We start from the raw sequence: 11,021 nt of genomic DNA, 5'->3' as shown, positions 1-11,021 counted from the left end.
TTCAATGGACAAAACTATGATACATGGGCAAAGAAGATGAAGACCATAATGGTTGCAAATGATTTATGAGAATTTGTGATTAATGGGTTCAACGATGTGATAGACCCAACTCAGTATTCTGCTCTAACAAATGCACATAAGACTCAACTAAAAGAGTCAAGGAGAATGGATGCTAAAGCATTAAGTTTGATTGAGGCAGCTATGAAAGAGATAGATTTTCCAAAGATTGTAGTAGCAAATTATGCAAAGGAACCTTGGGATATCCTTGAGATGAACTTCAAGGGGACTAATAAAGTCTGTACAGTAAAGCTACAGAATATAAGGAGGGAGTTTGAGAAGCTTCAAATGAAGGAAAATGAATCAATTGCAAATTTTATTTCAAGGACCTCCAATGTGATTAATCAACTAAAATCAAATGGAGAAGACTATCAAGAGTAGAGAATAGTGGAGAAGATATTGAAGAGTTTAAATCATAAATATGGCAATTTGGTCATGACCATAGAAGAGGCAAAAGACCTCACTATTTTGACAATGGATGAATTGATGGGTACTCTTCAAACCCATGAGCATAGGATCGATAGATCTACATATTCTTCTTCCCAAGAGAAAGCATTCAAGGCTAAATCAAATCCAAGAGGAAGGGGGAGAGGAAGAAATAACTTAGGCAGAAACTCTAGAGGCAGAGGCCGAGGTAATGGAGGACGAAGAAATGTTGTAGCAGAAAGCTTAGGAAGAGCAGATAGAGAAAGTAGCTCACAAAATACTTCAAGAGGAGGTAAGAAAAACTACAACTCAAATAGGAGTAATGTAGAATGCTACTACTATCATAAATATAAGCATTATGCAAGTGAATGCTAGCAGAAGAAAAATGACCAGTCGTGACAAGCAAATGTGGCTGATGTGAACATGGGAAGTGGAAACAATGCCACTGCCTTCATCATGTGTAATGTTGGTGAAGAAGGAAGCCCTGAGGTTTGGTACCTTGATAGTGGATGTAGCAACGACATAAGTGGTAATGAAACCTTGTTTTCATTCATTGACAAGAGTTTCAAATCTGAGATTAAAATGGGTACCAATGGAACCCTACCAATAGTGGGCAAAGGATCTATTATGGTTCGCACCAAGCAAGGTGAGAAGAAGGAAATAAAAAATGTATATTTTGCCCCTAGTATGAAGCAAAATTTTATGAGAATTGGTCAGCTCATTCAAAATGGATACAAAGTGTTGATGGAGAATGACACATGTGTCATTCATAAAAAGGATGGGAGCAAGAACTTCCTTGCAGTAGTTCAAATGACAAAGAACATAATGTTTCCCTTGAGGATAGAGACATGTTTCTCATCTCATGTTGGTGCTACACCTCACACACAATCAGCTCTAAGGAATGTGATTGAAAACCCTTCATGGCTATGGCACCTCAGGTATGGTCATCTTGGCTATGCTGGTTTAAATTTGTTGTCAAATAAAAGAATGGTAGAAGGTTTTCCATGAATAGGAGATTCATTTGACAAGTGTGAGGCTTGTATGTTGGGTAAGCAACATAGGCTTCCCTTTAATTTTGGAAATTCTAAGAGGGCTAGATATCCATTAGAGTTAGTGCATACTGACCTAGTCGGTCCTATGCAAGTTACTTCCATTGGGGGGAGTACTTATTTCGTGACATTTATTGATGATTTCAGTCGTAGGACATGGGTTTATTTTTTGAAATCTAAATTTGAAGCATTTGATAAGTTTCTTGAGTTTAAAGCCCAGGCTAAAAGAGAATGTGGACACTATATCAAGGTCCTAAGATTAGATAGAGGAGGGGAGTATACCTCCTTTCATAAATTTTTGCAAGAAACATGGTATAAAGAAAGAGCTCACAATGAGCTATACACCACAGTAGAATGGAGTGGCTGAAAGAAAGAACATGACCATTGTTGAAATGGCAAGGAGCATGATGAAAGAGAAAGGTCTCCCAAATAAATTTTGGGGAGAGGCTATGGCAATAGTAGTTTACCTAATTAATAGGTGTCCTACAAAGGCAGCCCGTGATAGAATTCCAATGGAAGCATGGTCACGAGGAAGATGGATAGTTGAAAACCTAAGGGTGTTTGGATGTGTTGCATATGCACATGTGCCTAAAGAGAAAAGGCAAAAATTGGATGACAAAGATGTGAAGTGCATCTTCATAGGGTATAACTCAAAATAAAAGGCATACAGATTGTATGACCCATTGAACAACAAGATGATTCTCTCAAAAGACGTAGAATTTCTTGAAAATTAGTCTTGGTACGGACAAACTAATGAGTCACCCAACACCTCAAGTAAAGTGCCAATTATGAATGAAGAGGATGCTAATGAATAGCAAGAAGAAGGATCAAATAGAAGAAAAGCCAAGCAACCTCAGTCATTGTCGAGCTCCTCTAGGTATGACCAAGTGTCAGTGTTGAGTAACCGTGAAGACTAGGCTAGCCGACAAAGCAGGAACAGTGAAGATTCTGATCCCACACTCTCCTCCCTTTTACCAAGAAAGACTAAGAGTCTTAGGGAGATATACCAAAATGAAAGGTATGAAGATTATGATGAGAGTGTTAATTTTGCATTATTTTCTCATAGTGATCTAATTTATTTTGAAGAAGCTGTTAAGGAGAAGAAATGGTGTAAGGCCATGGATGAGGAAATAGATGCTATAGAAAGGAATGAGACATGGGAGCTAACTAATTTGCCTCCCAAGAAGCAAGTGATTGGAGTGAAATGGGTCTACAAGACCAAACTCAATTCTAAAGGCAAGATTGATAGGCATAAGGCAAGGCTTGTAGTTAAGGGCTACAAACAACAGTATGGCAAAGATTATGATGAGACATATGCCTCGGCTACAAGAATGAAAATCGTGCATGCTATCATAGCAATTGTAGCTCAGCAAAAATGGAAGGTATATCAAATGGATGTGAAGTCCACCTTCCTAAATGGTGTATTGAAGGAAGAAGTATATGTGGAGCAGCCACTTGGTTATGAAGTAGCATGTGAAGAGAACAATGTATATAGATTGAAGAGAGCTATTTATGGGCTCAAGGAAGCTCCAAGGGCGTGGTATAGTAGGATTGACTTATATTTAAATGAAAGGCAAGAGGATGGAACCACAATTTATTATGAAAACATCTCATCAATTGCATTGTCCAAGAATCCATTCTTCCATGGTAGAAGCAAGCATATTGAGATCAGATATCACTTCATCAAAGAGTTGGTGGAGAATGGAGATATCAAAATAGAATTTTGTAAGTCTGAGCAGCAACTAGCAGACATTTTCACAAAGCCATTAGGCATTGAAACTTTTGTACACCTAAGAGAGTGTCTTGGTGTAGTTGATGTGGATCAATAGTGATCCTTGTTTTGTTTGGCTCAGGACAAAGGTGGAGTGTTGGAATTTAATGTGGTGGTTGTCTTGCCCCTAGAGCCAAATGCCCACCTACCACCTAACAGAATCCAGAATAGATAGAAACAATAACTACAGTGGGTGAGATTTTGAAATCTAAAAAGAGGGGGAAAAAATATTTCAAAATGAATGTTTCTACATTCATTTTCATGGGGGCTCAGTGATATTCAATAGATCAAAAGTTTAGCAGAGCATGGTAGAGTAGAGAAGGAAGAAGGAAAGAAGTTTGTGCCTGCAGTTGCACGTGTTTCTTCCTCTGTTCATTTTGTAAGTTCATTATTGTTGGATTTGTCCTATTGAAGTAGTGATTGCTCCAGGCACCATTGTATGCAACCATTAGAGCTGCAAGTTTAAAGTTTTGACATATTGAAGTTGTTCAAGTTTTAGGGTTATTTTAGGGTTTTCTGGTTGAAGCCGAATGCTCCCAGATTTTGTAATTTTTTTAATCAAAGTTGAATAGAAAGAAAGCAGGCATACTTGAATCCATTTTTCTTCTTCTATTCATTGCATTTGAGAAGTTTGTTTAGAAGCTTCAAGCTTTGGCTCTTTGGTTTTAATGGTGGAAACATTCACGTTGAAATTTCTCTAAGTTATAATTTTTTGAGTTGGAGCCAAGCTCACTTGACATCCATTGTTGCCAAGCATTTCCCTTTGTGTGCCGAGCTTACTTGACTTCTTCTTGTGCCAAGCTAACTCGACACCTACTACTTGTCACTCAACACCTTCACGTGCCAAGAAAACTGCCACTCGGCTCCTTAAGGTCCGAGAAAATTGGCACTCGGCAATAGTTAGTGCCGAGCAAAGTTTTTTGAAGTTGTGATTTATTTCTCACAATGACTATGTTCTTGGATTTTTTTAGACTAATTTATGTATGGTGTTTACATATGATCTTTCTTTCAGTTCAATGAATATATTTTGGATTTAAGGACTGATTTATGTATGCATGTATGCACATGATTTTATATTTTTAGATATAGTTAAAAAAAAGTTATTATAGAAATTTTCTTTCATCACAAGATATGTTTTAAATATAATTGTTGAAAAGACTTAAAAAAATTTCAAGCATATAAAATACTATGTGTAAGACCAAATTCCATTCTCTTGTAGAGAATATATTTATTGAAAGAATAACCTTTGAACACTATTTATAGCACATGGAATTCCAAGAATAAAGAAAAATTCTACAACCATTGCGAATAACCTCTTTATTTATGTTGCCAAGAGGAATTTGAACCAATGTTTGAGCTTACCTCATGGAGTTCTAGTCATGTTATCAATAATTTATTCACATTACCAATGATTTATTCACATTGTCAATGAATTATTGAACATTGATATGAAATAGCAAATATTTAAAATTTTACTTAAATATATCTTTTATTTTTCAATAATTTTAGGGTTGACTTATGGTCATTTGTATACACATTTTGCAAAACTCAAACAAAGACACCAATATTCTATGGTCTTTATTTGGTAGAATTATAGATCAAATTAAATTAGCAAATAAATCTTAGCATATTAACAATTATAGTTCTCTGAAATATAATAAATTAACATAACAAATTAAATGTACCCACAAATAACTCTTGTCAAATTAGGCATGCCCATATTGAACATTGTACCTTTTGTAATTAAAACTTCAAAGCCCTAAAATTTTGTAAAGAATCACTTAGTTTCTTATTGTTGTTATAGAGAACTATTATGAGTTGGACAAAAGAAACTTGCATAGACCACCCTAAACTGCACAGCTTACATGTATTACTTTGTGTAGATTAAATCAGAAATTGAAAAACACAGCCTTAAGCTCAAAACAATGTACTCAAATACAAAAATGGCTACTCAATTTGAAATACAAACTCAACCCACAAGATGTCCAAATTTGATAAAGTGTTTAACCATTTGTTAAAAATTAGTGCGAAAATAAATTTAACAACAACCATGGTCCTCACTAGCAATGGATGTTCAAACACTGTCTACAACTAGATTTAGTTTCAAGACATTTTTACTTGCAATTACATTTATTAGACTACTGCAATAGCCTTGAAGCTAATTAGTGTGTATTTTACTAGTGCAGGTTTATTGTGTGCAGTCAGATAAGTTTTCATCGTATTCAGTGTTATATATTTAATCATACATCTGTAACACTTGAGTTATCATTTTGTAAATATGTTCTTTGGACATTCCAATTTGAATAGCTACTGCAACAACAATGATGTTGAGTGCCTATGTTAACACAAATATCATGTGTTATCAAGTGACATCTATTGAGTGAAGAAGCTTGGAAATATCTAACAAGTTGACTGCAATGCATTCATCTTCTCATTTATGTTAACTGTTGCTTGAATGCATCTTAAATAATGCTTTCAAATGTATTGATTACTTTGATAATCACAAGAATGTGAATCTGTTGATCTATTTTATCAAAGTTTTTATAGGCCCCATTATGGTGAAATTGTTTTGGACAATTATTGAATTGTCTTATTGTTACTAACAGTTTCTTTTATGAATATGTTATACAAAATTGGTAGAGATTTTCCAAGCAAGATAGATAAATTACATTGTATGTAACTGATTCTCAAAATAAATTCTTGTTGCTTGAGGCATCTTAGACAATGCTTCTAAATGCATTAGTCACTTTTTTGCTGGCTTGTATTATGAAGGCATAATACAAAGAATACAAGTCTATGCAGATATTGAAATATTTGTAAAAGCAACCTTACATTACGAATATAGTAAATGATTAACTTGTATGTTAGACTCACTATGCAATTTTCTAACCTTGTAATTCATATGTCATCAATAAACTACACGTTTTAATAATTTCATGTAGATTAATTAATCCTTTGCACATTCTCCTACTCTTTTATATTAGATAGGGACTCATACCACACACAATCCTTACTATTCATCTTCTTTTCATTTTTCTTGTATTCAACCTTCAAAAGAAAACTAATAAGAAAAGAATTTTAATATACCTTTTATCACGTTAACTTTCTTTCAATCCTTGATTTTTGTCGCTGATTTTAATAATTGAATGGTATTTCTTTGCAATGGAATAAGAAGTTGAACTCTTCCCTTCCATACCAAACCAATGTCTCATTTTAATTCTCAATAATAGATAAAAGGGAAAAAGCAAAGCCAAAAGCCACACTATAGAAATATCAAATGCTAACTCCTTTTATGATTCATATCTCCCAATAATGAATAAATACGTTGAATAGTTAGTTTGATTTGTCATTTAGTGAGGTTATAGCATCTGTATAAAGTCAAATAAATTATTGAAAAGAAACAGAAACTTTCAAGCAATTATAACGAGTTTTCTTAAACAAGATTTCATGACCTATGCTAGCTTCTTCCCCTACATGTGCTACAATAGTGATGTTACAATAGGATTGAAAAAGATATTTTGTAGAGTTCATAGTTATAGTTGACTTTGTAGAAATGTATGCTCGATGTGGATGCTTAAATAAGAATGCTTATTCTCATAGAATGAAAAGATTGACTAAATTTATGCTAAAGATATATATATATATATATATATATATATATATATATATAAACATGTAGTCACAAATGCTGAAACAAGGCCCATAGTTTTTAATAAAAAAAAATAGAGATTGTCCTTTTGTTAAGTGTTGGTGTTGCAAACATATGGTAGAAATTTGTCAAAGGCTGGAGGCATATACTCAAAGAAATGTGGTGTCATACTCACAATGATTCAATATTTTGTTTTGAGAAAAGGAAGCAGTCCATATGTCATGAAGGATTTATTCCTTCCAGACATCAAGAATCAAGATAATGAGTTTTAATTTCTGGATTAGATTGCGTATAATTTTTTACCATCAACATTTCGGATCATACTACAATGATCCTAAATGTTGATGGTAAAAAATTATACACAATCTAATCCAAAAATTAAAACTCATTGTCATGGATTGTGGGAATCTTATAGATCTAATCAAGATAATGTTAAATGCTTTATATAGGCATTAGCTTTAAAATCATACAAAGCAGTTGTCATTGCGCGTATAACTCCCAAATGTGATTATACAGGGCAACTGAGCGAGCTGCAAGTTCAAATTTACCATACGATAATACATATAAACCAACATGAAACCCATTCACCTCAAATCACCATATTCAAACCCTAGCAATTGACCAAAGACCTAGTTTAAAAACGTCATTCCGCATAAAAACACCCATAGGAAAAGGCTTGTTATGATCCTTTCTTTGAAGAAATATGACAGAATTAATCCTAAGATTTGTGTTATATAATGTAATCTCTTCAATATCAGGTGCCTTACAATGTTGCAGAAGTTTTGTACTTTTGTCAATCTAAAAACCCCATTTGAGTTACAGTCCTGAATAATATTCTTATAACATGCGAACACACTTACATCACAACAATTTATATCCTCATGAAATACAAAATTTTTTTAATGTTATTCTGGCTGAGAACAATGAGAAATTCACGTCACTAGGCCAGAAGTCCTTTCTGGTAGTTATTTGTATTGAATTTGGTAAAAGTATTATAGAACTACCTGGTGAGTTTTTCTGTTTATGAATGTGATTATTTCTTCCTTGATATATTTTTACGAAATATTAGTCACCGTATATAAACCCCAAAACAAATGGCTGCTATTATGAACTATAAAATGGCTGGTATTATAAACTATAAAAGAAACTTATTTGTTGCATTTATGACCAGAGCAACCTATAGAAACAATTAGCATGCTCAAAAACAATTAAAAATCAATGTCAATATAAGAATGCCCGTGCATGGCCTGGGTCAGAACGATGTTGGTAGAATAAAATATCAGAACCAAGTTCATAAAATAAAATGTGAAAATGGATTATTGGGAATTGAATAAAATTGAACTCAGAAATACACCGTTCCTCCCAATTGTTTGCAGCAATCCATCTACCTAAAACTGTGAAGATGCATGAAATAATAAACTCTTACATATTTTCTCAACATTGAATTAAGGGTTCGTTTGGCTATGGGCATAGGAATGGAGAATAGGCATGTAATATTGGGAATAGGAATGGCTATTCCAATAACAACTATTTTTTGGAATGGGTATAAGCTCATTTTAGAGGTAAAATGAGAATACAAAAATCGTATTCCAAATTTTTATATTCCTATTCTATCAACCAAATGTAAAATAAAAGTCATATTCCAATTTTTCTATTCCTATTCCATCAACCAAACAGGTCAAGTAGTATGTCCAATAGATTGGAGTATTACTAGCCAGAGAAGAATTGAAGGGCTGATTCGCAGCTTTGCAATACCCATATCGAGCAATGCAGAAAATGATTGAAATGAAGTATATTTCTTACAATTAACAGATTGAAAGAAATGGTAAGGGAGAATTGAAGTTTTTTCAATAACTAAATTTGTACATCATTAGATCTGGTAGTAATTTTATGATTAAAATGTACTTTAATAGATTTTTGAAACGGCACTCCCAGTTAACTTTCTGTTTTTCACGTTATTTATAATTTTAAGTTTTTAAAATATTAATTTATGTTAGACTTACATTTAAAAAAAAATTAGCATATCTTTAAATAGCCATCTACTGCTAATCATTTGTTTTCCTACCTTCTTTTGTTTTATTGATTTTATAATTTTAGATTTTCGTATTTGTAAAATTATTCTGAACGGCTCATCTCATAAAAAACAATTCTGATCACAAAACGGTAAGCACCTTAAATGAAATCTGACAAACCGTGTACATGCATAATGACTTTAATTTCAATTAAAAAATGGAAAAATAGTATCCTATATATAGTTCTAAATTATCAATTACATTAATGACATCTTCTCATCCAAGTTAAAAAAAAGAAAAGCAAAGCAGCACGATTTTTGACCAACTCTCTTTACATGCATAGTCAAATCTAAAAATAGAGTCATCATCTCTAATTATAAACTTAAAACATAGTACATACAAAGATTGAAATTTTAAAGTTTATATATAAAGTTACCTCTCCTTCAATGTTTGATAGACTGGTGAACTTCAGAATATTAGAGCTGTAGTAAACCGGGAACAACACTTGTGTTTTGAGTGTAGTTCTATTCATTGGGGTTTATACAACAAGTGTATAGTCCTTGTGTGGAATTGAATCTACAATAATATGGATCACTTTCAAAGGTTACCAGAAGACTTGGTGAGGGAAGTTGTAATCAGGGTGCAATACATATTTCACAATAAGCTGAGGTATGTATCAAAATTGTTGAAAGAGATTGTAGGATATCATGGTGAACTTTACAAGGAAAGAACCAGATTAGGAGTGTGTGAAAAACTTGTATGTTTTCTTGACCAATCTGGTGAGTGCAACAGAATAGCATTCTATGATCCACTCTACAACTCAGTGGCCAGAAGCCCATCTATGCCCACTGAATTTCACTTCACAGACCATTCTCATTGCTTGTGTGTGGGTAAAAAATTGATTGTTATTGGTCTGCAATATGAAAATAAACCTACGAGTACTATCATGGTATTTGATTTTATGTCTCACACATGGAAAAAAGGAGCAGGTGTTCCTGTTCATGAATTTGGGCATCAAATTGCTTGTTGTGCATCCCCTGAAGGACTTGTTTACATTGCTGGAGAAAATCAGGAAGCGGCAGTTTATGATGTTTTTGAGGACAGATGGGAGCTTCTTCCAGAGATGCAAGAAAAGATTGGTTGGGCGAGAGGTTATTATATTGATGGGATGTTTCATGTGGTGAGTGTTTATGCAAAGCGATTTTACAGGACAGATAGATTCAATCCAGTGAGTCGGCACTGGGATGCGTTGCATGATTTTGAGCTGCTGAGATGTTATTCTCCATTGTCTTTTGTAGCTGATCAATCTGGACAATATTTGTATTCATTTCAAGGGGATAAAGTGATGGTATTTGATTGCTCAAAGAAAGAGTGGAAAGAGGAGGAATGCCATGTTCCACCACATCTAGAGTGGGTTGGGAGCAGAGAATATGATGATCAAGTATTCGTGACAGGAACAAGAGAGGGTTCTCCAAAGTTTGAGCTCTGTGATGATGAGCATGATTTGAGTGTATTTAGATGGAGGTGGGTGTTCAGAGAGAGGTCGAGAATCACAGCATGGAGTTACTACAATTCTCTTGTGATCCTTGAAATTTGATATGTAATTTTGAATTTCTGTGCCTTCATTGAATTCACTCTGTTGTTCTAATTGATGTCTATAGTGAAAATCTTGGTTTTCAAAAATTTGAATGGGAATAATTTTAGCTTCTCCCTCTCAACTGGTTTTTTTTGGAATTTTTTTTTTATTAACTCAATGGAAATAATTATTTTGTAAATAAATTAAACTGATTTATGTTTTTCTCAAATTTTATTTTTTCATATTAAACAATTTTATAAATTTCTATCAAGCCCTATGGACCCAATTGTTTCATCAAGCCCTATGGACCCAAGCTCTCTCCTAGGGCATTCAAATTTGGAATAATATGATGCACACCCATAAAATTCTGGAGATGGGTTGCCATTGGACTGTTCGGATTGGTGACACCATTGTATTTTGGAAAGATCAATGGATCCAAGATTACCCACTCAAGCACACTAAATTTCTCCCATTGCATGAG

The 11,021-nt window shown here is 33.7% G+C and overlaps 1 protein-coding gene across 1 annotated transcript; it reads left to right on the top strand.

Moving 5' to 3' along the window:
- Positions 1-9,550: 9,550 nt before the first annotated feature.
- Positions 9,551-10,561, top strand: LOC149557384 (F-box/kelch-repeat protein At1g15670-like). The gene has a single exon (XM_089830270.1). It carries the CDS (start codon positions 9,551-9,553, stop codon positions 10,559-10,561), a length of 1,011 nt encoding a protein of 336 aa, XP_089686396.1.
- The last annotated feature ends 460 nt before the right edge of the window (positions 10,562-11,021 follow it).

Source organism: Cupressus sempervirens, chromosome 5, assembly GCF_028749045.1.
Source record: "Cupressus sempervirens isolate cs-2001-9-10 chromosome 5, ASM2874904v1, whole genome shotgun sequence".
Taxonomy (NCBI): Eukaryota; Viridiplantae; Streptophyta; class Pinopsida; order Cupressales; family Cupressaceae; genus Cupressus; species Cupressus sempervirens.
This window is presented reverse-complemented; position numbering and strand designations above follow the sequence as displayed.

What these genes read in the sequence shown, in the direction of transcription:
- LOC149557384 (XM_089830270.1), top strand. Translation starts at nt 9,551, where the DNA reads ATGGATCACTTTCAAAGGTTACCAGAAGACTTGGTGAGGGAAGTTGTA.